Source organism: Annulohypoxylon maeteangense (assembly GCF_022496945.1).
Source record: "Annulohypoxylon maeteangense strain CBS 123835 unplaced genomic scaffold GGS22scaffold_23, whole genome shotgun sequence".
NCBI lineage: Eukaryota > Fungi > Ascomycota > Sordariomycetes > Xylariales > Hypoxylaceae > Annulohypoxylon > Annulohypoxylon maeteangense.
Window position 1 is genome coordinate 130,452 of NW_025953270.1, and position 26,176 is coordinate 156,627.

The 26,176-nt window shown below is 48.5% G+C and overlaps 9 protein-coding genes across 9 annotated transcripts; 4 read left to right on the forward strand and 5 right to left on the reverse strand.

Annotated features, from left to right (window-relative positions):
• Positions 1–3,982: 3,982 nt before the first annotated feature.
• GGS22DRAFT_174142 (uncharacterized protein) lies at positions 3,983–5,728 on the reverse strand. Its single transcript, XM_047963032.1, has 2 exons — positions 5,570–5,728; positions 3,983–5,420 (listed from the first exon to the last, which is right to left on the reverse strand). Exon 2 carries the CDS (start codon positions 5,307–5,309, stop codon positions 4,683–4,685), a length of 627 nt encoding a protein of 208 aa, XP_047814587.1. The 5' UTR covers positions 5,310–5,420; positions 5,570–5,728; the 3' UTR covers positions 3,983–4,682.
• A 563-nt stretch (positions 5,729–6,291) lies between these two features.
• Positions 6,292–7,062, forward strand: GGS22DRAFT_79756 (uncharacterized protein). The gene is made up of 3 exons (XM_047968122.1): positions 6,292–6,548; positions 6,672–6,735; positions 6,799–7,062. The coding sequence occupies exons 1-3, from the start codon at positions 6,414–6,416 to the stop codon at positions 6,993–6,995; spliced, it is 396 nt and encodes a 131-aa protein (XP_047814588.1). The 5' UTR covers positions 6,292–6,413; the 3' UTR covers positions 6,996–7,062.
• A 710-nt stretch (positions 7,063–7,772) lies between these two features.
• GGS22DRAFT_174144 (eukaryotic translation initiation factor 3 subunit C) lies at positions 7,773–10,776 on the forward strand. The gene is made up of 2 exons (XM_047963033.1): positions 7,773–8,272; positions 8,346–10,776. The coding sequence occupies exons 1-2, from the start codon at positions 7,915–7,917 to the stop codon at positions 10,583–10,585; spliced, it is 2,598 nt and encodes an 865-aa protein (XP_047814589.1). The 5' UTR covers positions 7,773–7,914; the 3' UTR covers positions 10,586–10,776.
• Positions 10,777–11,024: 248 nt separating this feature from the next.
• Positions 11,025–12,338, forward strand: GGS22DRAFT_174145 (uncharacterized protein). Its single transcript, XM_047963034.1, has one exon. It carries the CDS (start codon positions 11,133–11,135, stop codon positions 12,009–12,011), a length of 879 nt encoding a protein of 292 aa, XP_047814590.1. The 5' UTR covers positions 11,025–11,132; the 3' UTR covers positions 12,012–12,338.
• A 249-nt stretch (positions 12,339–12,587) lies between these two features.
• On the forward strand, positions 12,588–14,657 carry GGS22DRAFT_182069 (alpha/beta-hydrolase; the record flags this gene model as incomplete). The annotated part of the gene is made up of 2 exons (XM_047963926.1): positions 12,588–12,631; positions 12,791–14,657. 2 exons carry the CDS (start codon positions 12,588–12,590, stop codon positions 14,655–14,657), a joined length of 1,911 nt encoding a protein of 636 aa, XP_047814591.1.
• Positions 14,658–14,926: 269 nt separating this feature from the next.
• GGS22DRAFT_192893 (uncharacterized protein) lies at positions 14,927–15,802 on the reverse strand (the record flags this gene model as incomplete). The annotated part of the gene is made up of 1 exon (XM_047965330.1): positions 14,927–15,802. One exon carries the CDS (start codon positions 15,800–15,802, stop codon positions 14,927–14,929), a length of 876 nt encoding a protein of 291 aa, XP_047814592.1.
• Positions 15,803–16,794: 992 nt separating this feature from the next.
• GGS22DRAFT_182070 (uncharacterized protein) lies at positions 16,795–21,351 on the reverse strand (the record flags this gene model as incomplete). The annotated part of the gene is made up of 6 exons (XM_047963927.1): positions 16,795–17,438; positions 17,501–18,031; positions 18,090–18,819; positions 18,869–19,324; positions 19,416–21,269; positions 21,325–21,351. 6 exons carry the CDS (start codon positions 21,349–21,351, stop codon positions 16,795–16,797), a joined length of 4,242 nt encoding a protein of 1,413 aa, XP_047814593.1.
• A 425-nt stretch (positions 21,352–21,776) lies between these two features.
• GGS22DRAFT_79787 (uncharacterized protein) lies at positions 21,777–23,746 on the reverse strand. Its single transcript, XM_047968123.1, has 3 exons — positions 23,450–23,746; positions 22,202–23,384; positions 21,777–22,135 (listed from the first exon to the last, which is right to left on the reverse strand). The coding sequence occupies exons 1-2, from the start codon at positions 23,586–23,588 to the stop codon at positions 22,288–22,290; spliced, it is 1,236 nt and encodes a 411-aa protein (XP_047814594.1). The 5' UTR covers positions 23,589–23,746; the 3' UTR covers positions 21,777–22,135; positions 22,202–22,287.
• A 628-nt stretch (positions 23,747–24,374) lies between these two features.
• On the reverse strand, positions 24,375–25,961 carry GGS22DRAFT_79790 (uncharacterized protein). Its single transcript, XM_047968124.1, has 2 exons — positions 24,915–25,961; positions 24,375–24,860 (listed from the first exon to the last, which is right to left on the reverse strand). The coding sequence occupies exons 1-2, from the start codon at positions 25,750–25,752 to the stop codon at positions 24,460–24,462; spliced, it is 1,239 nt and encodes a 412-aa protein (XP_047814595.1). The 5' UTR covers positions 25,753–25,961; the 3' UTR covers positions 24,375–24,459.
• Positions 25,962–26,176: the final 215 nt, after the last annotated feature.

Genomic DNA, 26,176 nt, shown 5'->3' on the forward strand with positions numbered 1-26,176 from the left:
AACGTCCACATAACAGCCGGATGGTTGAGCAGAAGACCGAAGCTGCTTTAATCGGATCGTGGAATCGACGGCGAGGTTGTATGACCTGACCCATCAATCGTTCACAAACATCGAATCTCAGGGGACAGAATTGACAGCTGAAGAGGTCGAACCTGAGGTTAACATACATAAGCCTGCATCTATTTTCATATACATATATGAGCCCTGTCACGGCAACCTATAAACCTTGCGCTATGATATAATATGTCGTACGGGGGACCTGGCAGGTATGCGCAGGGGCGTTCCTATGGCGAAACAGCGCCTAGAGGCATGAGCTGACAAGTTCGATGGAGAAGCGAACGCGGCTTAAAGAAGACCCTTGAGGATTCTTTTGGTTGACGTTACCAAAATGACCTGCAACTTAATTTTATGTGAATAATATATTAGGTATGTATTATGGCGTCAACCAGAAAGAAGTCCAGCCTAGTTCGTCGACTCATTATTATTATGTTTGACTTCCAGAAAGATAATACGATCCATATTACTACGATATCAACCATCTGCCAGCAGCGGTGACGGAGTGACCCCCGCCAGTTTGCACTTCGCCGTACCATAATTTCCATAACATCGATACGGTCATCTGCAAGCAACGGAAAATTTTCGTCGCATTGACCCCATGTGCTAACCGGGTTCGTATACACGTGTAGGAGAACGCGTCGGCAAGCTGGGGTATTAATTCCCCTGAAGCGGGACCTCAAGGGTTGTCAGCGACGATCTCTCGCCTGTCAGGACTTGGTTCGAACGTCGCTTTCTCCCCACTCAAGAGATGAAGCGTCCAGCCAGGACACGGCTTTGATAGGCTAGCGAAAACCAACTTCGTCGGCAAGGAACCGAGGAAACTTGCCTCATATCCAGACTTGTATCCCGGTCCGGGACGCCCGGTGCAGGTTGATTGAACCGGGGTTTTTTGCTTTCGGATTTCCAAGTCTGTAAGAGTTAGACGGCACGGCGAGATGATGGATGTTAATTATTCATATGTGCGTATTCCGTACTTCTATTCACTCAATCGACTTCAAGATAATGGTTAGTGTATCCAGGCAGGCACCTAGGTATGTACATCCATCGTCAACGGCAATAGACATCCCACAAGTTGACACAAGGCTGCTTTAAGCACCAGAACATTCCCTAGAACTTCACTAATCGACACTAATCGATACTAATTAAAAGGCCTGTCTTCTACTATCTATGGATATATAGTAGTCTCGTCATTGAATGCTATACATCCATACCCTAGATACGAAGCTGTCAGGCCTCTACACTACACCCTTTTCGACTCTAGACGCAAAGATCGACCCCTTTAGTGGTGACGTTGATTGGCATATCAATGCTGGCAATTAACCAAGTTAGGCGTATGGATCTTTTATAGACGATGTAACGCAGGAAAGCATCTAAAAACATCTAAACACAGCACGATCACACACCGCTCACACTAAGAATTCATGCTATCTTCGACTATCAGACGATGTAAATGCCTATGCACACACTAAGCACATATGTACACGTCTAGATAAATCTAGCTTCGACCGAGTCTGCTCTGTGAATACATACATAAGTTTTCCGTGACCACGGTCCGCAATCCCCAGACTGACGCGATAGCCACAGGCCTTCACGTGGAGATGCTACCGCTCACTTCATCAGTACGGGTCGCTAACCACTTAAGCAACGGGCCGTTGATACGATCTCTACCTACATAATACAACAAGACAATCTCCGGCCGGTGATGGCTAGAATCTTTGGAATAGCGTAACCCCAAGCCCTAGCAGCACGTCACTAAGCCCAGAGTCTAGCTCGAACTAGTTATTGATCAGGTCATCCATGCCTACCTATGTACAATAAGAATTCCGACGAGACGAGCTAGACCGCACGCCTCACTGCCACTAAACCTGTTCATGCGAATCAAATGGCGAAAAGTGGAGTTAGGCCTATTACATTTACATATCTACCCAAGAAAGACGATGATGTTCTTTATTATCCCGCCATCGTCCACGAGGCTCGGGCACGGACGACCGAAGCACATACATACACTACACAAAGTTGGTAGGGTGTATCAGATCGCATCTCTTAGCGCCACACTTCCGTCCGTCGCGCTCTGGTCCGGATAAGTAGCCGTCTCGGAGCACGACATGTCGAAACGTGGAGGTTCCCTGGTCGAGGGTGTAGACCGTGCGCGTGTGTGAGTCGGCAGTTGCGGAGAATTTATTTGATATACTATGTAGGTATGTGTGTGTGAGTGTGTGTGTATCCATTACATACGCGAAAAGATGCGTGTGGATGTGGGCGTGGGTGTGCGAAGAGGAAGGGCATGAATGATGGCTGAGACATGCGTTTATTGCGGTGGTCTGGTGATACGTGATAGATTGATGATGTTGATGGGCTTGAGATCTGAGCACTTGCTAACTAGACGCACTTGAGCAATTCGGCCGTGATTGGATGTGGGATTTGTTGGAATTAGTCGACGCTCGTATACTCATGTCTCAGAGTATAACAATGGTCGAGACTAGCGATTGCCTACCTATGTTATGATCTCCAGGGACGGGAGCCAGAGCTACCAACCGGATGGGAGCCTGCGTATTGTCTTAGGGCTGCATTCAGCGTACGCGGCTCTATTTCCATCAAGAGTAACTCGTCTTTCGAGGTGTGGATTAGGTATAGTGGGATAGACATCTGTTGTTCTTGATTAGGATGGGCTTGCAGCTTTGAACATACCTGAGCGCATAGCATGTGTATGAATATCATTCGGAAGAGAACACACCACCAATTGTAGTGATTGAATAGGCTTGAGGTATAGGATCTCATCACGTAATCCATACCTATCCTCCCTATTTCTTCTATTATATGGAACGAATGCACACTGGCATGGGATAGGGGTATGTCTGACATTTGTTACCTACCGGGTGAGTAGGTAGACACCGAATGACATGTCTTTCCTTAAGATACCTACCTCTTTAAAATGCCTGTCATCCATCAAGCGTCATTGAGTTGACTGCATGTAACAGCTATCTAGGTATATACCTATACTCCCTACATAGATTGGACCTCCCAATTGTCAAGTTCTTGTCGTCTATAATACCTAAGTAATTCATCGGGTAGGCTCTTAACCTTCAAGTAATAAAAAATACCAACTAACTACAAGGTAGGTAGGTATTTAGCTAACGAGTGACTTGTTTATATAGAAATGATCCGTCATATTATGAGGTTAAATGGGTTTTTAGCATTCAGTAATATCGACGAAGTAAATGTACTATTAAGAATTAGTGGACTTGGTGGCTTCGGAAGCGATTCTTCGATGAACACAAGTTGAGTCATTTCAAAACACAACATAATCGATGAAAAGCGTTAAACCCCAGAACGTGAATTTTTTGGGTCTATTGGGTAGTTTTTAAATCTCGTGGAAATTTAGACGAAGGCGTTTGACGGTTGGGTAGCAACCCTAACCCTCATCTTAGTCACGAAGCTGAGAGCTCGGGTTCACGGGTGCCGGATGAGAACGGTTCATCCGTATCCACCTACATCTCCAGGTAATCAGTGGATTTAATAGGAAGGAATGGAAAGTAGTTATAGCCAAAAAAACCATCCGAGGAAATATATTCCAACCGGAGAAAAGGCCTATCCCGGATCAGCAACTAAGAGTGTCGTAACTAGGGATCGACGTCCGGTTCCCGTACAGTGAAGGAATTAAAAGCCCTAGCTTAGATCGAACCCGGTCCTACATGATATTCGTCAAAATAAGTAAGCGCTTACAGTAGGTAGACACACTGTCCTGTCCTTCCCTTTCAGGAACCAGATTTGCTGTCTCACCCAATCGGACATCAAGGAATATCAGTATTCCAGGCTCTTACATATGTAGGTACTAATAGCCATCCTTCGTCATGGTGTAGAGTAAACAACTTCACTACGTCTGAAGTCATGTTCACCAACATCAAACATCACCATATCGCACCCAGGAAACGTGATATCTTGAATAGAACATATACATTTTGTTATGGCTCTTGTAGAAAGCGTTGTTGTGGTATCTAGGTAGTATCACAACCTCCCGAAGACGGCGAGGTTAGGTGAACTACGACGTCTGATAATAAGCAGTATTGACCCTGACTTCCATCGTCTCATTTTATATTAAATAGACGGATAGCTTCTGACGAAATCGACCGAAACAAAAAATGCAAATTGAAAATCTGATGCGGACCGAGTGTGTCGAGTCGAAAGAAAAAAAACACCGTTGAATACCAGACGCCTCTAGACGCGAAAGGGGGGTGGTTGTGGTTGTGGTAAATGTGATGAAGTCAAGTTTCCCCTCGCCGTATTTCGCATTTACCGAAAGCCTCGAGCCGCCTTAAAGGAATTAGTAATTTACTGCTCACTTGCCAACGCCAGAATGGATAGCCAGAACGTAGAAACCAGGAACTACTTTTTCCTCGCCGTCACAGTCAAAAGTGCCACCAAAACAATACATCGCATCGCAATGCAGGTCATTCGCAAATTAAGCCCTTTCCTATAAACGCCAATGCCTAACCTAATAGAAAAAAGCGTCTGTATCTTTCTCCCCTCCCATCACGAAACCGATCGTCACCCGTCGGGCTGAAGTAATCACTCTGGCATCAGCCCTGGCATCGGTTTCCGTCCCATCCTCGTCGAGTTCGCGAGGATTACATGCGATCGAGGGGTCCATCCATCATGGGACCGCCCATCTCCATGTTATCCATCGGGACGTCCAAGCCGGTCCCGCGAGATTCGAGGTTGGCCAAGCGATTGTCCACAGTGTGGAGGTGCGCATCCATGCCGTCGACCTTCTTCTCGATGCGGTCCATGTGCTGCTCGAGACGCTCCATAGCCTGCAAGAGTTCGTGATTCATCCGATCCAGCTTGTTGGTGAAGCTTCGGATGCTCTGCGCGGTAGGGGTATTCTCTTGCCCGGGATTGCCGCTCTGGAGTCGAGGTTCGTGGTTATGATGGTCGCACTGCACCTGGAAACGCCACTGGTTTTGCAACTGAACCTCACAGACAGCCTTAGCGCGCCAGGGGCAATCCACCTTTCTGGTGCTTGGGTTACGCTTCTTCGCAGTGCTGTTGTACTTCACGCCGCCTCGATCGCACACTAGGTCGTAACGCGTCGGCTTGTGATCGCGGTAATTGCTAGCGCGGAGCTTCACAATCCCGTAGCCTTGGTCCTTAGCAAGACGCTGAATTGATCCGATCAGCTCGTCGAAGGTCGCGTAGATAGCCTCGGGAGGCGAGCGGAGAGATCCGGGGGGAGCGATCTCGTTGGTCGGCATGGTCACCGGGGTGGCCGGGGTAGTCGTCGGACCCGTGCGCGGGGTGTTCAGCGCGCTCGAGTTTCCGTTGACGACGACGCCCGCGGCGACCGCGCGGTGGTGAGGGGTCTGCTGGAAAGAAATGTTGGCGGTTGTTCCAGAAAACGTCGAGGTAGAGAGGAAATATGAGAAAGATGTGGAGAAATAAACGGAAGACTGAGAAAAATGAGGCTATTCTCGGGTGTTAAGAGTGCTTCGGGTTGCTCGGTGGGGTGGGTTACCGATCGTGCTTGGTGGTCACCGTGTGAGTTCGTTGGCGTTGACGCAGATATTGCTGCGGTAGGACAGTGGGAAGAGTTGAATTGGGGACGAAGATCGGGAACGCGCAGGAAAAGAAATTGGCAGATTGGTTGGTGGGTTGGATTAGGAGTGGATGGGGCAGGGAAAGCAAGGGAAACAACGGAAAATCGTTACTTACTTTGTCCATGAATGGAAACCCGCAATGTGGCTGGTATTGCGGGTATTGCTGGCCATAGTGGGCACCTGCCACACCTGCCACACCTGCCGCATGAGGATACTGCGGCTGGGCAAACATCGGCAGAGGCGTGTTAAAAGAGAATGGAGCCATGCTAGCCAGAGACGGGCTAGCGCAGGAATAAGGCAATTCCTGCTGCGGCTGCTGTTGCTGGAATTGCACGGGCGACCCTAGTGCGTGCACCTGGGTGCCCTGGATGGCCTGTGCACCTTGTGCATCCTGTGGCTGTTGCTGAATGTTGGCCTCCATTTGAGGCTGAAGAGGCTGCACGTCGGGACTTGGCTTAGTTCTAGTGACTAAGATTTGCGTCCACTCCTCATCTGAGGGCATCGCATTCGGAGACATCTTATTAAATGTCGACGTGATATTTTCCTTTCTTATTCCGAAGAAGTAATCCGACTTAAACTCTGCGTATAATCGTGGATACCAATCGATGCGAAGTGCGAAAGGTAGCAGGCAAATGAGCAATCAAGATATTATCCGCCAAGATCCTTTGATGACATTAGTATAAGCTGTCTTATAGAGCTTGGGAAATTAAGAAGAAAAGAATTTAGGAAGTTAGAAGTATTAGGAGGGAAGCAATAATTAAAATGGCTACTCACTTAGGCCAGTCGAATCAGTCGAAACTTGCTTCCCAAGGGCAGGTGAAGGATGGAGGAGGAGGAAATTTAGGAGAGGAACAGCTGTTGTTAAATATTAAACAGCTAGACCTCCTACACGTGAAGGTACGCGATATCTCAGCTGGAGTCCCAGTGCAAACAGACTGTTAGATGGGTGTTGTAGTGGCCCAAGCTCTGGCACTTGACAACCTTGAACCGATTTCGAACTGACATTTGTTGGGCCAACAGTGTCGAGAGCTACGAACTACAATTCAACGAATGCTAGAGGCTATTCCAACTGGGACTACTACTCGTAAGAATGACTAATCCCCGCAAACAATCCACTCACTGACCACCTGTATCTGACAATAATTAGCTGAGGAAGTCCACGAAACCTTTCTAAAGTCGGTGGTCACGGCGGACGCTGAGATCAAGGACTTCGGCACTCTTTACAATAGCGAGGAGACTAAGAAGGTGCTAGACCAGGCGAAGAAGAGCCGCGATGCGAATCCCAAGGGAATCAAACCGTGGCGGGCAAAAGATCACCCCGACTGGCTGGACGTAGCTCGATAGACCTCCTATTCTGAGTTCTTAATTCCTGGCCGATAGAGGATGGTATTACGAGTTACTTGAAGTGTCTATCACGGACTTTTCACGTCTGGATCAGTCATTTTAGATCACGATGGCAGCAATGGAGTTATGGTCATTATGGGCGTATGGATTTCATGGGATTTACACGAATATACCTGGAACCGTTATTCATCATTAATAAATCTTTCAACTGAACATGGATTCTCATTTAAATATGTCTCAAGATCAAATCTAATGGGGTTTAATCACCAATCCTCGTAATCTAGATATTCCAACGCCTCAGGTATTCGTAATTGTAATATCGTTCATATCATATATTGAATTTTATATGAATCTCGGCTTGAGTAATGATATAACGGGTACCCTATCCAGGATTTACCTACATACGAAGTACCGGTAAATTTCGAGAATTACCACGGAAGAGAGGAACTTTCTCTATAGTCGAATATTCTTAAATGCGAGGTTTTAATTAATGTCACTGTTGATGGGAGGTCCGTGCAGAGGACGTTTTCTTGCTTATGTAAATTATTGTTTGACTGTTGGCACCTGCTAATGAACTTTAAAAGACACTAAAATGCGCTAAAATGTTTTCAATCTGAGTCACAACACGGATCAGCTGTCACCTGGCTGCCGGCCCTGCCACTGCCAGTCGCGCCTGCCTTGCCAATCGGTCTACCCCCTACCCCTTGACCCCACACCAAAAATTCGTTTGATTTTCCAAAAAAAGTGTGTGCACCTTTTTATTTTAATTTTGCCCCTCCAACTCCCATCGTCGTCTTTTTCTAGATTGGCGCGCATCTTTTCCCACTTCCCACTCCATCGCGATAAGGGAAACACTACTCTTTAATTGTATCTATCGTCTACTCGACCGTTTCGTATAATCAAGAGAACGCCCGACAATATGTCTCGATTTTTCCGCAGCGGCGACGACAGCTCGTCTGAGAGCAGCTCCGAAGAGGAGGAGCTCTACTCCGAGGAGGAGGAGGAAGAAGAGGGAGAGCAGGAAGAAGAGTCTGAAGAAGATGAAGACGAAGATGAGGATGAGTCCGAAGAAGGATCAAGCAGCGATGAGGAGGGTGGTAAAAAATCTGGTGCTGCTCGTTTCTTACGTGGTGACGATTCCGAAAGTGAAGAGAGCGAGGATGACGCTCCCAAAACCCTCAAGAGTGCCAAGGACAAGCAGTTGGCCGAATTAGAATCAATAATCGATACTATCGAGAAGCGTCAGAAGATTAGTGATTGGGGTGCCATCTCCGTCGGTAAGTTTGATTGATTGACACCGCGAAACATGCGAATAGTAAGTGCCTTGTACTGACTCATTATGCAATGTAGAATTCGACAAGCTCAACAGACAGGCCACGAAAATCTCCGAGCGCGGCCGGACACCGAAGCTCTACATCAAGGCTATCGTAGAGTTGGAGGATGCGATGAATGAGGCCATTTCGAAACAGAAGGTTACCCCCAAGAAGATGAATGCCACGAGTGCCCGTGGTCTCAATGCCGTAAAGCAAAAGATCAAGAAGCTCAAACAAGATTACCAACCCCAGGTCGATTCTTACAGAGATGATCCCCTTGATTTCCTTGCCTCGGACGAGGAGGAAGAGGCTCCCGCCCCTAAACCTAAGAAGATCAAGGCAGAGGATCTCATCGACCAAGTCGACGATGATCAAGAAGGGTTTGCGACCGTTGGAAAAGGTGGCAGAACGCTCCTATTTACCCCTGAGAGCATCTTCAAGCATCTACGCGGAATCATGGAGTCTCGTGGTAAGAAGAATACGGATCGTACTGAACAGATAAAGATCATGGAGAAGCTTCACGAGGTTGCCGCCACTCCATACCAACAAATCAAGGTCCTTCTAACTATAGTCTCCGCACGATTCGATCTCGGGTCCGGCGGATCGGCATCCATGCCTCTGGAGCATTGGAAGGCTGCCGAAAAGGAGATCTCTACCTTGTTCGAAGTTTTAGAAGCGAACCGGGACTACATCGTGATTGAAAATGCCGAGGAATGGGATGATGATGAGAAGCCGCCTACGCTACAGCCGGGCGAGAAGTACATTAAGATCCCCGGAAGCATTGTATCATATGTAGAGCGACTCGATGATGAACTCACCCGATCTCTGCAGAGCATCGACCCTCACACTTCCGAGTATATCGAACGACTTACTGATGAGGGCTCTCTGTACAACGTCATCTTCCGAGGCCTCCTTTACTACGAAACCCTTGCCAAGGATACGTCTCTGCAAACCCCCCAGGATAGCCTTAACCGCATAGTCATGCGTAGATTGGAACACGTCTACTTCAAGCCTTCTCAAGTCGTTAAGATCCTCGAGGAGAACGCTTGGAAGCCGGTACCCGCGGATGTCGAATCTACCATCACTCCCAGAGGCAGCATCAGCGATGCTACTAACCTCCTCAACGTCCTCTGTAACTACCTATTTGTCAACAGCGAGGGTATTATTCGTGCCCGCGCGATGCTATGCCAGATTTACTTCCTGGCCCTGCATGACGAATATTACAAGGCTCGAGATATGATGCTCATGTCTCATTTGCAGGAGACTATCGGTAGCTTTGACGTTCAGACACAGATCCTCTACAACCGAACGCTAGTTCAAGTTGGACTATGCGCGTTCCGAAAGGGCCTGGTGTACGAGGCACAGAACACGCTACAGGAGATCTGCGGTAGTGGCCGACAGAAGGAGTTGTTGGCCCAGGGTGTCATGATCCAACGATTTGCACAGGTGTCGCCCGAGCAAGAACGATTAGAGAAGCAACGGCAACTGCCTTTCCACATGCATATCAACCTCGAGCTCTTAGAGTGCGTCTACCTCACATGCAGCATGTTGCTCGAGATTCCGCTGCTTGCCCAAACTGGTTCCTCGCCCGATATCAAGAAGCGAGTTATCAGCAAGACCTACCGACGCATGTTGGAATACCACGAGAGACAAATCTTCACCGGACCTCCGGAGAACACTCGCGACCACGTGATGCAAGCGTCCCGTGCTCTGGCTGCCGGCGAATGGAAGAAGGCTACCAACTTCGTTCACAGCATCAAGATCTGGGATCTGATGCCGAACACGGAAGAAATCAAGACCATGCTCTCGAAGCAGATTCAAGAGGAAGGTTTACGGACGTACCTATTCACATATGCTCCGTTCTACGATACCCTCGCCATCTCGACGCTTTCATCTATGTTCGAGCTCGAGGACCGCAAAGTGGCTGCCATCGTCAGCAAGATGATCAGCCACGAGGAGCTAGCTGCCGCCCTCGATCAAGTTACGTCGACAGTCATCTTCCGAAAGGGCGTGGAACTATCTCGCCTCCAGAGCCTTGCGCTTACTCTGTCTGACAAGGCGGCACAACTTATCGAGACCAACGAACGAACACTCGAACAGCGTACGCAAGGCACGGCGAATGCATTCGACAGAAGAGGCGGACAGAACCAGAGAGGTGGCCGAGGCGGTGGGCAACGGACGGGCCGGGGTGGCGCAAGGACAGGCGGGACTGGTCAAAGACAAGCTGGCGGCACGCAGTTTACTGGAGGTGTGCTGAGCGGTGCGGTCCGAGGTTAAACGACTGCCGGATATGGGTTTGTCTTTTAACTTTCTCTCGTTTGTATCTGTTGCATACGGCTGGGTTTGACTTTTAATGAAAATGCCTCGGTATGGGACTGGCAAGTCGCCGGTGATGAGGTTGGCTCGTGTTGATTACATAGCTATAGCTAGAGAATTGACTTCTACAACACAGGTATAAATTTGTCATACAAGAGAACTCATGTGTCGATTACGTGCATACATAATACCTATCTATAAGTCCAGGTCCCAGGACGACTTCATTCGTCCGCCGAGCACGGGGTTAATCCAAGCGTGAGAACTTCCTACCTAGACACACTAGATATCGATAACAGTAGCATGGCGATCCAGGGGTCAACCAACCAATCACAGCAAAAAGAAAGAGGGCTTATACGAGTCCTTGTTTAGTACCAGAATTTCTCTGCTTTCTAATCGCTGACTTATTAAAAATTCTAGTATACTTGGGTCGCCACTATGTAGTTAGCATACGATATATACCTGTATATAGGTAGGTATATATACGTCTTTTAACAATGTTTTCAACTATATGATGACGAGGAATCTACTTCCGCGACGCATAATTACGAACAGTACTGCTGGATTCCGCCATATCACAAACTGTTCGCCCCCAACCACTGCGCGGCTGTCTCTGGCGGGGATTGGAGACCGAGGGTTACTTCGTTGCTGCAATCCAACTTCTACGACTCTCCCCATATATAAACTTCTATTACGACTTAATTGGGTGCGCCGCATTCACTCGAACGCCGCCACCATGTCCACCACCGCAGACTCACCCTCTGAAGCGAGTAGCTCCGTAGCAGGGCCCAGCGTTTCGAAAGAGCCGACTACTTCCCCCACCACGATCGCAAAAGAGGAAGAAGAAACAGAAGAAAAGAAGAAAAAGCTGCCGCCACTGAAGGGCGCCGAGTTCAGGGCGTACAACCGGCTCGCGGAGCACATGGACGTCTTCCACGCACACTTCCGGACGTCGTGGAACACGCTGTGGGCGGCTGCTTGCTCGAGCGGGGGAAAAGGAAAAGGGTCGCGGGCGGGACGGGGGGTAGTTAACGATGGGTTGGCGTTTATCTCGCAGCTGGAGATGCACCATAACATCGAGGAGACGTATATCTTCCCGATCCTGGCGCGGCGGATGCCGGAGTTTCGGACTGATGGGAAAGGAGGCAAGGGCGCGGCGGAGCTGCTGAGGCAGCATGAGGAGATACATGTTGGGATGGAGGGCATGCGGAAGTATTTGAGGGGGTGTAGGGATGGCGAAAGGGAGTTGGATATGGGGGTTTTGAAGGAGCAGATGCAGGGCTGGGGAGCGGTGTTGTGGAAACATCTGGAGCAGGAGGTTCAGACGCTGGGAGCGGAGAATATGAGGCAGTATTGGAGTGTTGAGGAGATTCGACGGATTCCTATGTAGGAGGTGGGAGAGGTGAGTTTATACCTCTAGGGCTATAGGTAGATGTAGACGTATGTAGACGGGGTTGAAGAAGTAGATATGTTACTTCGTTTTAGAGTGGTAGGGAAGTAAGAGGGTAGATATATTGTATGACGTTACGCCATAGCTTGTCTTGAAGACGCCATATTGATCGTTAACGATTATTCCTCACCAATCACGGTTTCATTGGTATGGAATGTAACGAGGTTTGACTGACAAGATAAAGCCGACGTAGCACATGTGAATATAAATTAAAATCAATTATCGAATGAAAGATGTAGCTTTTAAGGAGTAAGGAAGTCGCTTTTGACCCTGGAAGCTATTTGAAAGAAGGTGCATCTCTTGTTGGCCCCGCCTAAATTCAGACGTTACAGGGCATAAGCTTTAGCCGAAGCATGTCTCTTGCTGCCTGGAAGCTCCCTCTACATTTTCCAAGCTCCTTCTAACAACCTCAATCTTGATTTTTGCATTGCACGTTAGCGAAACCGTTCATGAATTGGTAATAGAATTGATTGGAAGCGCGATTTGCGCCCGAGCAACAACTCATTCAAGATCATCATGGAGAAATCTTCTCTCCCGTCTGATCAGCTTCTACATCTACAGTCTCAGCCTAATAAACAACTATGGCTGAAGACGCAGATCGTCGTGGGCTTGGTCAGTTTGGCTGCTCTATTTAGCTACCTCCCGGGCCTGTCATACGAGGGATTCCACGCGCAATATTACGACGTTCTCACGAGTGGTGCTGTTCGACATTGCAATAGGCGCTCCGGATCACCATATGGCCAATTTCCACACCCCGACGACCCGTTCCGCTTCATTCCTTGCACGAGCACGACCCTGCCACCCGCCCTCGACGATTCCGACCCGGAAAAAAGCTGGGCGAGCCTGTTCGATCCGAATCCCGACCATTGGAATTGGGGGAATGCGACGGGAGAGCAGAGCACGCAAGATGATGATCCGTATGCTGGTCGGGGGATCTATTTGTGCGGTTACCTCGACGTTCCCCTGGACTACATCAACGAATCTGAGCCTCGCATTGTTCGGCTTGCCGTGACAAAGTATCAAGTTTCTGGCCTTGCTCAAGTCGATACCGCCCATTTTAACGCGTATGTAAACCCATCCGCGGGACGCAAGAGCGAGCGCACGATCGTCATCGAGCCAGGCGGGCCGGGTGGCAGCGGCACTTCGTATGCCTGGAGAGCTGCACAGGATATCACGAAACGGCTTAGCGATGGCAAGTTCGATGTATTGGGCTGGGATCCGCGTGGCGTTAACACGACTTCACCTTCCATCGCTTGCTTTCCTTACAATGCCGACCGGGACCGCTGGGCCATGTTGACGGGGCAATACCGCGAAGTGTCTGGCTCTCCCGAGGCCCAGCTTGAGCTCGCAGATGCTATGAACAATGCTACATTCCGCGCTTGTTGGGAGAAGCACGGCGACCTCGCGCGGTTTGTCAGCACGGCCTCCGTCGCTCGCGACATGGAAGAGATCCGTAAAGCCCTCGGCGAAGATGAATTGACGGGCTACCTCGTTAGTTACGGCACGGGAATTGGTCAAACATGGGCCAACATGTTTCCGGATAGCGTGGGCCGCGTGATCCTCGACGGAACTGAATATGTACGAGATCACCGTCTCCTTGGCGGATTTGGGTGGACTGCGTTAGATAATGCGACCGACGCCTGGCGTGACGGTTTTCTAGGCGAATGTCTAAAAGCTGGTTCGAAATATTGCGCCCTATCGCAACCGAGAGACTCCGAAACCGTTACCTTGCAGGACTTGGAAATTCGAATGAAGAAATTGGTGGTTTCGATCAGCCAACGACCCGTCGCGGGTTATATCGAATCAAGCGGACCGTCGATCATCACGTACTCTGCCTTAGTTTCCGCTATCTACGGTGCAATGTACAATGCGGATAGTTGGCCTGCTCTTGCTCAGATGCTCTACGAGCTAGAAGCAGGAAACTCAACTTTAGCGACGGCATTTCTTGATCATTCCGAATGGGAGTACGATCCTACGCTTCCATCTCCGCCTTCCCCCAAGCCTTCGACCGATGAACTCGGTTCTTTGGTCGTCTGCGCGGATTCCTATGACGCGCCTTTGCCTCCAGACGGCCTCGTCTGGTGGCAATCTTTATGGGCTAATATGACCACTCAAGCTTGGATTTCTGGCAACTCGCGTTTCTTCAACGTATTCCCTTGCCGGCACTTTAATACCTATTGGCCTCAACCTGCAGAAGTCTATAGAGGGGACCTAAACCACACGCTTAAAAGCCCAGTTCTATTGATTGCGGAGACGTACGATCCTGCGACTCCTTTACGTAACGGAAGAAGGCTTCTTAATGAAATGGGTAAGAATGCGAGGTTAATCGTACATCACGGCTACGGGCATTCGTCGAGAGACAAGTCTACTTGCACGGATACTATCGCAAAAGCATTTATCTTGAATGGTACTGTGCCCGAAGAACAGGAAACACCTTGTTTCGCAGATGAGAAACCGTACCTCTATGGCGTCAACTCGACAAGTGTCGATGTTCAGACCGCCGCGGCTAAGGATCCAATCCAAGTATGGCGCGAACACATTCAGGAATTAGCCTCTTGGGACCCTAAATTGCTTCCCAGGAGGTAATGCGAGTATACTGGCATGGTAGCGCAGTTATATCTAACCTATAGTAAACCTAGTGGTATTTGTTGCTATCCTAGACTACAGCGAGTAGTGAGCAAGATAAAGCAAACAAAAATATTCATACATCATATATTACTATTTATAGATGACTAGTACCTAGTATGTATCCTCTAGTCCAGAGGGACTTTCACTTTTGAGGTGAGATTCTTGTACAGTTCCGGATTCCGATGCCTTCCTACAAATTTCACATCCCCAAACCAACCCTCTCAAGACTAGTTCTTCTTAGAAGACTTCGGCGAAGCCGGCGAGGGCATCTTCACCTCTGTCTCGCCACCAAGCGCATACCGAGCACTCACAACAATAAACATCTTCCAGACTTCTAACTCATCATCATCCCGCGGCGCATATATCATCACGAAACCCCAGGGTATCAGATTGCCAACCCCGCTCATACGATGACGCTCAGCCCAACAGGCCTCGATAGCCGTAGCAGCATCAGCCAAGCTCAGAACTAAGTGCGTGCTGCCCTCGCCGTGTGGGTGCGCGAACTCGCCGTGGAGGTGTTTGATCTCGTCGCGCTGGGGCACCGAGTCCTTGATCCATATGGCGTTGAAATACGGGCCCTCCAAACTCGACGGCTTTACCTCGAAGAGCGCCGGATTCGCCGCAGCTAAGTCGTGTAGGAAGGCATCCTGCTTAGCGCGTATAGCCGCGGGGGCCTTCTGCGTCGTCTGTCGGTGCGGGCCCACGTAACCGGGAACCACAGGTCTCTCGCCCGGTCGCCGCCGCAGTCCCGCTTCTCCATCTTCTCCTACGTCGTGGTACATGTCGTCTAAGAACGGCGTCAACACGATCGGCCCGTACAGCTTCGACATCTTAGCCAAATCGTACGGGCCGATAGGGTCGCGGACATCGGTGCGCGCGAGAGGGGTGGCCAGCTTCTGCGCTATGTACCCGAAGAAGTTCAGTGGGATGCCGTTTGGACCTAGCTCGTACCATTCATTGTAGTCTTCGATTAGGTCCGAGAGCACGGAGAGCCCGAATACGGCGGCGACGCAGACGGCGGACCCGGTTATGAGGGTACGGTGGTTGTTGAAGAGGGTTAGGAGGGGGGTTAGGGCTTTAGTTGGGAGAGTTGTTAGGGACATTGTGGGGTCTGCTGTTGGTGATATTGGTGATGGTGATGGTGATGGAGAAAGAGGTGAGTATCTAGATAGGTAGGTACGTCAGGATGATGCTCGGATTTAATACCTCAAAGCTGTGGCTGTACGACTGAGAAGATGAGCTGATGTAGGATCATTTGGCTCATCTTTGGGAAGGAAAAAAGATTGGATATATATAAGCTCCCGCACATAGATTTATATTCCATTCAGCTGGGCGTATGTGCGCGGTTCTAGACCATGGATCAGTCGGTTTAGACACGCGTTCATCCAACTGTTAATTAGATCTTAGCGGTTTAAGAACCGGGAAGGAAACGTCATTTGATATGATTCACTTGTAGGGATTAACCATCTTATCAGGAAAAGGAAGGAGAAAGGAGGTCTTCTCATAGGAGGTGGGCAGCTGGGCTGAGCTTGTCCTGGATCTCGGCTCGGAGACATCGGAGACGTTCGGACGCCACTGTTTAAGGGCCTCCCTTTCGGAGTGCGTGGCTGCATCTAATCTTATCAATCGGGATCTTAGGATCTGTCTCTCATGTAGTTCGGTACCTAGCTTGGTAGCTTAGTAGCTTGGTGGGATATGGACTGATTGATAGTGGGAGGGTGAATGTGATGTGGTGGAAGTAGAGCTTCTTTGTGTGGCATGTCTAAGGATAACTATCTACCTATGATTTAGTTTGGGAAATATCATTTGGTCGTATGTGAACTTAAGCCTCAGGACTTAGAACACGTAATGAGATATTGACTTTTCCTAGGCATTGGGAACCGTCATAATAACATACACTTGACCGCCGGTTATGAGGAGCAAGGGGGACATGTGACTATAGAGGTTAAGTGCGAAGCTTTCGTGGTATCACTTATAAACATCTTCTTAGAAATCTTTCTTATATGTACCTAGTATATTTCGAAAACTCACTATACAACTTCCTATCCATCGCATTTCACATCCAAGTCTCTCACCACCCTTCCCAAAACCCTCCTTAATCAAGCCAATACTCATCCACCCCCTCCAAAAACCCCAAATCGACATTAACAAAGCTCTTCCAAAGATCGATCTCGCGATGCCACGGCTTCGTCTGAATCGCAAACGTCACCGCCGTGACGTACTTCAACAAATCCACCTCGTCAGTGCCCATCACCAAAATCACCTCGTTCCGATGAACCACTCGCTCCCCGACTTTAAGCTGGTTGTTTAGAAGCTCGAGCCGTAGCTTGAGCGTGTTGTACATGCTCCACTCGCTAATCGGCATATCCTTCGGGATGAACTTCCAGATCCACGAGCGGCCGTTGCCGTCTAGGAAGGCGGTCGCGTGCCGGTTCCAGTCGCCGAGCATAGCCGGGTAGAAGTGTGGTGCGGACCAGACGCGGAGGATGGCGAATCTAGCGCCTGATCCGTGCTGGGATGCGAAGGCGCGGGCGAGGGGTAGCAGGACGGGCCAGTCGGAGGGGCTGACGAAGCCAGGGATGTTCTGCGGGTATTGGATCGCGCCTTGTCGGTCGGTGTAGTCCATGAATAGGTCTAGCTTACCCGGGCGGTGTGACTCTTCGCCTGCGACGGCGAAGCCGGGGATTACGAGGGGGTCGTTTTGGATGTAGGCTGGGGCGATGATGCCGGCGAGGTATACTACGAAGATTAGTACGTATGCACGTAGCGGGTGATACCGGAGAAGGGGAAGTCGGACATACGTTTTGCGAGGATGGGTCGTACGGCGACGCTCCATTTGATGGGATACACGTCTGCGAAATATTTATCGTTTTCTTCGGCGTCCTTCAGTAACGCATCCCATTCATTCCAGAACCTTTTAGGACGGTGCTTGAAACTGGCCCTTGCGCGGCAATCTGGGATCGCCTTGGCACGTTCGGTGAGGTTGAAAAGTAAGCTGTCCTTATATTGACTTCCCTCTTCCGATTCGAAGAAGTCTTTCGCTGGTTTACACTGTTCGAGGGTGGGAAAGAACATGGCCATCTGCATAAAGGCTTTTACGATATCTTGGGTGATGAACGGGTGTGGCCATCCTGCTCGAGCTTCGTGGCTGTAAGTCGTATAATCGGTTCTCAGTTCAAGCCAGTCGAGTATGTCAACCAAGAACCAAACCCAGTCTGTCGAACCGAAAGTCTTCTGAGGTCCAAGGATGCCGCGGAGAATCTTGCAGGTCTCGGCGTATTTCTCCTGGGCACCTGGTTCCAGATCTCCGGCATGGAAGGCCTCTACTAGGGCTATAGGTATTACCGTTAGGGATTAATATTATTAATAAGGGATGCAGTGTCAACTCACCGGCGCCGCGATCCTTTTCCATGACCATGGTTTTATCCGCGGTTCTCAATTTGGTTTCTACGCCGTTTAAGCTGTTAATTCCTCCGCGAATGTAATTTGACCCTTCGCTTAGAAGACCAACTCGACGTAGTAGTTGCTTTTTCTCGCTGCTGATGTGCCTATTATTAACTATTGCGGTCGAATCTTCCCATATTTGCGGCAGACTCCAATGTGTTGTCATCTTCATTTCTTCGTCGTCCATGACATATTCAGATTCGGTACTCCAATCTTCGTCGTCGTCTGCCTCGGGAAGTTTGGATACATCCTTACCACGTTTGCTCATCTCCCTAGCTTCTTCAGCTAGGACGTTGATCATAGTAGCAGGAGTCGTTTCTATGCGAGTTATCGAGTTGCTAACTTCCCTGAAAGGGACGTTTCGATTAGGCGAGATTAATTCGTCTGAGAAAAGGATTAAGTCCTCCGCAGCATCAGCTTCATTGTAGAACAAGTATGGCGAAGCCTCCATATGTGCGTCGCCATTCGTTTCGAGGACCTTTTTATTCAACACATCGGCGGTAAAGAATGTGTTTAAAGGATGAGTAACATCGTCCCATAAGCTCGGGGCGTCTTCTCCGGGCCGGATAGAGCGGACGCGCATCGTATCCTGATTCCTGGTAAGGCTACGAAGGAAAGGTTCTCTGTGCGCATATATGTCTAGGGGTTTGGTGACACGCCATGCTTTACGAAGTTCCTAGGTAATATTAGCTTGTGCATATCTTTCATGTTTGAGAACATCTTACCGTGGCGATTACGTTATATAGAGGAGCTGCATCGTTACAAGGAACAAAGTCCCATAACCAGACCTCGTAGTAGTCTTCAAAACCTAAGCGCCACCTTCGTAGGATGTCTACCATGTCGAAGTACTCAGGTCCGACCTCGAGCATTATCTCCCACTCTTTTTTAGAAGCACGGCCAAGACCCTCTTTACGTCGCATGGTCCATAGGTGCTCCTCTTCGGGGGCGGTAATTATCTTTCCCGTCTTACCATCTCGCACAAGAAGCAAGAGTTCGCCGGTCCGCATGGTGCAGTATTGGAGAAACCTGCGTGTTACCGAGTCGTTACGTCTCATGTGGCCAACAATGATGTTCCTAACTTCGAAAAAGCTGTGTTGGCGTCGGTGTTGGCTTCGGCCTCCGACTTGATGGTAATGGCTGTGTTTCTGGGCCTCGAAATCTTTGAAATACGGGAAGAAACCCTAGTTTCTAGTTAGAGTCTTATGTTCAATAGCTTATAATAGTCTAGAGTTGACAGAGAAATGAAAGGGGATACTGTAAACAAAGACCTACAAGTTCATGAAGCTGTTGGGTAAACCTATCGCTGCTCCAGGAAACCCAATTCGAAGCAGGGAAATATTGCCAAACGGTAAGGAAGTTGAGTCGCGAAAACTCATCCCAGTTTCTACAGAGCTGAACGGCGTGTCTGAGGTCGCAGTCCTTCGCCATAACGGAGAATTGAAGCCAACCGTCACGCGACATTGAGCTTTCGCTCGAATAATTCCAAATACTCTTGCCACAGACTTGGATTTTCATCTTCCGTTGCTTTTGAGGTTTCTTGCTGAAATTTTTCTTGAGTTTCGCGAGACCCCCTTCGCTATTGATGAGCTTCTGGCGCTGGGCAAGCATATTAGTTAGGAACCACTCGGGATCTTGAAGGTGGCCATATCGATGTTCTTGTAGTATGACATCCTCAAAAGACTCTTCTTCCAGTATATCTTCTTCCTCGTTCTCGGCTTCAGGCTCGTCTCCTCTGATAAGATCGGCGCATGCATCTCGTATGTCCTGAAGACTAGGTTGTTCAACTTTCAGACAGAGGTCTCGCAAGTCAGACGCGGCTATTTCGGGGTCGCTAAGAAATGCCTCTACGCTCGGAGCCCGCACAGCGGCTGGGAGTAATGAGGCGTGAGATAATAGAAGTCGGCAGAACAATAGTAATTTGATCTCTTTGATGTCCTTCGTAAGGGAATCGATCTCCTCATCTGCTAAGGGGGCTGTCTTCAAATGCGTGCCATGAGGAGCTTCTAATGTTCCTACTATAATTGGCCCTTCGATATCATCATAATTCTTTTCGACGCCTTCCTTAAGACGCTTCCGCATTTCGCTTTCGGTTTCGATGTTGCTCTTATCTGGGTCCGGAAGTTCCCCAGGCGCCTCCTCGTCATCGTCGATCATTTCCATAATTCGGCTTTGGCCCGTCCGCCGGTCCTTGGATTTAGTGGCGTTCTGCGGCTTGGTCTTATTTTGTGAAGTTGAAGCTTTTGCAGCCTTTGACTTGGGTTTTTTCTTACCCTTCTTAGGTTGCTTATCTTCCAAGATTGGGAGATTCTCCGCCTCGACAGCCAATTCAGACGATGTGGTAGCTTGCCGGGCAGAATCTTCATTCTCGTCGATGTCGGCAAGAACTTCCATCCATAAGAAGTGTTTGATGAGATCCACAAATCGGCTACGTTCGTCCTCCGTGATATCTTCGATAGGATCCCACATCTCCGCGTCGTCTTCGCTATCTAGTGCAGACATGCGTTCCTGGTACGCTGCTTCGAGATAGGTATCTTGCCGCTGTTTCTCTTCTTTTTCGCGCTGAGTTCGCAAGCGAGCTTCCATCTTCTTCCAGTGTCGCTTGAACATAGCCGCCTCCAGTTTAACTTTCTTAGACTCCTTTTCTCGGGTTGCTTCCTCTTCCTTTTGAGCCTCGCGAATCCATGTGTACCATGTCTCTTTCTCATAGAGAACTTGAGCTGTACGAGTCTCGAGCTTTTCTAAGGCGCGTAATACGATATGACGTCGGCTTGATAGAGTGTCAAGATAGGCTTGATGACCATAATCCATTTGAAGTGAGTAAAAATGCTTGTGATGGAGCTTTCTCGCATCTATCACTTTCCCTAGTAGCACATACTCTTGGTAGAGATGGGCATGTATTTCTCTTAATGTCTTCTCATCGTTAACATCAAATGTCTCGTTAGCTAATGGGACTTTGGATTCCCGCAGGTAAGTCGGGAGGTTTTCAGATAGGGCATCCAGCTTGGCATTTCGCCTCTTGTAACCTATGTATAAGCCATGGCATTGTTTTCCGTGGAATCTACAGAATAGATTCTCCCACGTTGTCGCAACAGCTGTGCATGGTTGGCCACCAGACAAATTCACTGCCTTGTTATCTCATCAGGTCGGATGTCTCAGATAGAGATAGCAGCGGTTGACTGACCTGGCAGATTGGATCCTGTGATGCCATCGCAATCGAGTGGGATAGTCAAGCCCTATATGATACTCAACAAATCTTATATAGACCTAGGTAAAATACTAGTCAGGTAGTAGATAATTATCGTCGAACGTGAAAAGTTGAGAAGAAAGGCGTTCAGGGGTATTATACGCTAAATCCACTAATATTGGATGCTGGAACACGCTAAAAACGCCCTGACCAACTTATGTCATAGGGCTAAAAACATGAACTAACCAAAGTATTCAGGTACCCGACACATGGTTTAACTTCAAATGTTGCAGCTCCAGAAACTTCACTTCAAGTCTTCTTCTAATACCTAACATCTTATATATGACATCAAGTTTCCCCAGAAGTTCTTCATGTAACCCAATGGGATCAATAATCGAATTCCGTTAGGCACCAGATAATATTGGAACCAGTCATCGATTATTATCATCAATTTATTGTGGCTTCGGCGTGGTATTTCTAATTGAACAAACATCTTTTAGGCCTCAATGACGCCTAACAAATCTGATATATGATACCTATCCAGATGCTACCCCGTCGAGTCCCAACGAATAACCTCCAGCTCAGGATCTTCTGCTATCCACCCTAGAATTATTGGGTCTCGATATGATATAGATAGTCGTACTATTCATATCAGTGAATCTGCCGTGATGGCATATATGGTTTCGCAAAAAGCCCATGTCGTGAATCCCCTCGACAACCTTCAAATCCGATCTTGATCTTCCGACGAAAGCGTGTACATGAAAGACCTTTGTTCGATGTTTCGGAGTCTGTTCAGCCTGCATAATGCCTTTTCACTGTTAGATGGGTGTTTTGTAGATCCGAGAACGCATCCATGGATGGAGTCAAAACTTACCTTTGTCTGAACGATGGCCATATTATATTTACCTAGTAGTTGATTTGTATGCGTCGCCGTATTGTTTCATTTTATTCCTTCTCATTTCAAGCTACGATTCTTGTATGATTACCGAACGAATCCAGTTGGAGCATCCTGCTTTTTCTCCTCCATGCCTCGCTGTCAACCACATTTCTCCTAATACAGCTACCGTCGAGCTCGGGTGTCGTCAATTTTATATGTAGCGGCTGAGGGACCATTGATTTATCATACGATAATGATGAATCTGGGTTCGTTATTATGGACGATGTCGACGCACTCCTCGGTCGCCTCGCTTCGGCTCTCGCAGCTGAGGAAAGTCGCGGTCCAGACGTTTTCGATCCGAACGAAATATTCTCGTCAGTAATAGCTGAAGCTTTCTTCGTTCTCTCGGGTGGTTGACCAGTCATTCGAGCTTGGTACATGAATACCTGAGCTAATGCGATCTTCTGGCTTGGTGAAGGCTCATCCTCTATTATTCTACTCGTCCCACTATCGAGTGGACGTGTGGGTTTGGTGCTCGATTGGACTGGGGGTGGAGTCAATGTTAGGAGGGGCTTAACGGGTGGTACGTGAACTTGAGAACTCTGGAGTTCTGTATCGCTTGGAAGCTCATGTGCACTGGAGCCGGTGACCAAGAGGTGGTGGCTCGATATATCTGGAGTCGCAGTCGATATCCCTTGAAGAGGAGGGCCAAATAATTTCGAATCATCGGAGCGAATTTTTAAGGGAATGGGTTCGCTTGGAGATGGCCCTGAATGTGAGTTAAAAAGAGATGGTTTTTCGAACAACGCCGTTAACCCAGCTTCTAGCTCGACCGCTGCCTCCTTGCGTTGTCTTGGAGCCCGAGGAGGTGTTGCGTCAAGTAGAAACGATGTTGATGTGTCCAAAGTTTGTTCGGGTTCGTCGAAAGAGTCGAAAGAGTCGCATGAACGTTTCGAGGATAATTTGCCCGAGACCGTCGGCTCAGGTAACGCATATAACTCGTAATGTAATGGAATCGTAGGCACTGGGGACGCTGTTCTAACGGCACAGCTGCGGTCGCTCGCGAGAGACGGGACAGAAGATTGCGCTGGACCATCAAACCCTTCCCATGCATGTGCTATTTCTTTTTCTGTCGAACTTCTGGAGCTTGGAGATTTGTTGAGAGAACTAGCGGATCGACCTAGGTAGGTAAACATCTAATCAGTATGATGAGGTGTCGTCCGGTAAAATAGTTCGATCACGTACCCGAAGCTACACCTTTACTATCACCTATCGAAGAATTCGAGACGTCAACTTTTGCGAATTGCTCGTCCAGTTCGTTCGCCTCTGCTATGGGAGGTTTGTTTGACCGACGTCGTTTGAAAATCCCCATCCTTTTCAACATGATTGTATCCGAAGTTTCGATATAGCGTTGGCACACTTTTGAGGTCTTTCGAATATTATAGGAGGGTTCTCTAGTGTTATATCAATACGCCAATAACAGTAGGTCCCAATACTCGATGAGGTCTTAATAATTGTCAAACAGATCTATAACAGAAAGCGGTAATAAAGCAGCTAGTGGAATTAGCCCGACGAAGATACCTATATTTGAATCATCCTACAATTACGATGCGCAATGAAGTATCGGTCGTCTTTACATAACGGTCCTAGGACTCGGGAGCTGGTAGGCAACGAGCCCACTCGATGTTAATTATGGTCTTGTACCATAAGATGGATAATAGAAGCCCGCTCGCAGCAAGTCGAGTTGATGGGGTATAAACATCTTGATCCACGTCAAGAATGGCCTACGAATAGTATGCCCCATACAACTGGCTATGATCTACCGCAAACGCCATGGCGGAGACTATCGATTGCGGCGTGGCATAAGATGAAGAGGAGACTTAGGGCTGAGTTTTACACGCTTTTACAGGTTATTGGGCTCCTTTCCAGCCGCTGCCGTCTAAGCATCCTAGTGCTGACGGTTTCACATAACTCCACTACGGCGCAGACTCCGAAGCCGAATCTGTTCCCCATTTTGCCCATCGCGCCAACACGACAATTTCTCACAGGTTCAAACCCGAACACATTAAATTTGAAGGATTCATAAAGCATTTGTCTCTAATTGTCTAAGTAGGTAGGTATGTACAGCAAATTTTAGGTCAACGAGTGGGATATCCATAAACAGTTATTCGTTGCCCCTTTATTGATATATACATTGAAGAAAGGAAAAAAAGGAAAATGAAAAGAAAATGCCAATGCGTCCAATAGCTATGCAATTAAATCATTTCAGTCAAGGGAGAAACAATAGATGAAACCGGTGAAGGATATCTATGGCCTTCTTCGTCGCTGACTTTATCCAGGCCGGGGAAAACGACAATGTAGTTGGGTCTTACGCCACCTTCGAAACGGTACCGATACTCGCAGGGTTGGGAAAACAAGAGATAGCCAAAAGCCACACACTCGACTATCACTTCTCGGAGATGATTTTCTTGTTCGTACCTATCTTGGCGATCGCCGCTCACGAAAGGCTCAAGAAAGGTGTTAAGGGCCACAGCAAGCTGCTGCGCTCCGTGGGTACAGATATCTTCCGAGGGAGCCAACGGCGTCCGATCACTTCTACTAGGGTGAAGCAGAAAAGCGGACAGCTGTCGCCATTGAGTGAGCGCAGTATCTACAGCTATCAAACCGGTATTAGGACACGTAACATTAGCACCCGAATAATCTGACTCACCTTCTACATTTCCTCTGTGGCTTTCCGTAGCCGGTATTTGCGATGCGAAAGAAGAAATCGGCTGCGGTAGCAGAGAAAAGTGAGAAACTCCATTGAATGTGACACTGGCAAATGTAACTCTGGCGATAACATGTTGAATGGCACTGAACCGGGTCTTTGGATCGACTGCCAAGGATGCGAGTCTGGCAGCTGACATTGTGCTGTTCTGGTCCAACCCGAGATGAATCAATATCGTAGTGAGCGCCTCTTCGCTACGCGAAACCGGTAAAACGTGGTAACAACTTTCGACGTGCTGTTGAATTAATTGGCCGAGTGAACCCATCTCCGCACTAATTGCAGCGTCTGGTGTCGAGTCTAAGAGAAATTGTTCAAGCTGTAATTTGTCCATTGCCATAGGAGTTGAGTAAGGACTTCGCAATGGCTTCTCCTGGCTAGCGTACGAAGCTACATTGTATCTAGATTTCGACCCCTCAGATTTTGAACGTCGGAATAAGAAACCCGCGATGGCTCCTAAGATCAATCCGGCGGCGGCGCATCCTATGGCAATCCCGGCTGTAGCCCCTGGCGATATTCCCGAGTTTGTACTGGACCCGACTGACTGAGTGGCATTTGTAGCCGATGATGTTGAAGATGCGCCTGTTGACGTCGAACTACCCGTACTGGACGAAGATGATGTGGTTAGAACAGAGGTACTGGAGAAAGGATTCCAGTATTCCGTCTCAAAGACATATGCGGTCTGGTCTGATGCTCTCGTGAATACGTCGACAGCTTCGTAAGAAGTCCCCCCCGCGAACGCCGTCGAAGCCGTGTGCGAAGAGACGAGCGGTGCCGCCGCCATCCTGATGAGCGGAAGGTCTTGAAAAATGTGAATCCCATTTGAAACGAGTAGAAGGGAGAGAAGGATCTACTATGTTGGGTCGATCGAGGACTTGATTACTGTATGTAAAATACAAGCCAGCGCCACAAAAAAAATCTCTGCAGGTTAGTTACTAGGTAGGTAGGTCTCACAGCCCCGACGCAATAAAAGAAAGTGAGAGCTTAACAGACACTTGTAGTACGTTGGTTGTTGGTTAATACGACCGAGAAGAGGACGATCGTCTACTAATGTACTTACCTTCGACCATCCTTCTATACGAATTTTCAATAGAGGAGCACATCAGGATGCGAACCCCAGTTTGGTTCTTTGTTCTCTAGGATTGGTCTCGAGTTAAAAGCTGGGGTAGTCCTTTGGAGATGCCATACGATGCTTCATTTCTTTAGAA

What these genes read in the sequence shown, in the direction of transcription:
- GGS22DRAFT_174142 (XM_047963032.1), bottom strand. Translation starts at nt 5,309, where the DNA reads ATGCCGACCAACGAGATCGCTCCCCCCGGATCTCTCCGCTCGCCTCCC.
- GGS22DRAFT_79756 (XM_047968122.1), top strand. Translation starts at nt 6,414, where the DNA reads ATGGCTACTCACTTAGGCCAGTCGAATCAGTCGAAACTTGCTTCCCAA. An exon ending in TAGACCTCCTACACGTGAAG is followed by an intron (nt 6,549 to 6,671) that starts GTACGCGATATC and finishes TTGGGCCAACAG; the next exon opens with TGTCGAGAGCTACGAACTAC. An exon ending in TCCAACTGGGACTACTACTC is followed by an intron (nt 6,736 to 6,798) that starts GTAAGAATGACT and finishes GACAATAATTAG; the next exon opens with CTGAGGAAGTCCACGAAACC.
- GGS22DRAFT_174144 (XM_047963033.1), top strand. Translation starts at nt 7,915, where the DNA reads ATGTCTCGATTTTTCCGCAGCGGCGACGACAGCTCGTCTGAGAGCAGC. An exon ending in TTGGGGTGCCATCTCCGTCG is followed by an intron (nt 8,273 to 8,345) that starts GTAAGTTTGATT and finishes TATGCAATGTAG; the next exon opens with AATTCGACAAGCTCAACAGA.
- GGS22DRAFT_174145 (XM_047963034.1), top strand. Translation starts at nt 11,133, where the DNA reads ATGATGACGAGGAATCTACTTCCGCGACGCATAATTACGAACAGTACT.
- GGS22DRAFT_79787 (XM_047968123.1), bottom strand. Translation starts at nt 23,588, where the DNA reads ATGTTGAAAAGGATGGGGATTTTCAAACGACGTCGGTCAAACAAACCT. An exon ending in TAGTAAAGGTGTAGCTTCGG is followed by an intron (nt 23,385 to 23,449) that starts GTACGTGATCGA and finishes TTACCTACCTAG; the next exon opens with GTCGATCCGCTAGTTCTCTC.
- GGS22DRAFT_79790 (XM_047968124.1), bottom strand. Translation starts at nt 25,752, where the DNA reads ATGGCGGCGGCACCGCTCGTCTCTTCGCACACGGCTTCGACGGCGTTC. An exon ending in CCACAGAGGAAATGTAGAAG is followed by an intron (nt 24,861 to 24,914) that starts GTGAGTCAGATT and finishes CCGGTTTGATAG; the next exon opens with CTGTAGATACTGCGCTCACT.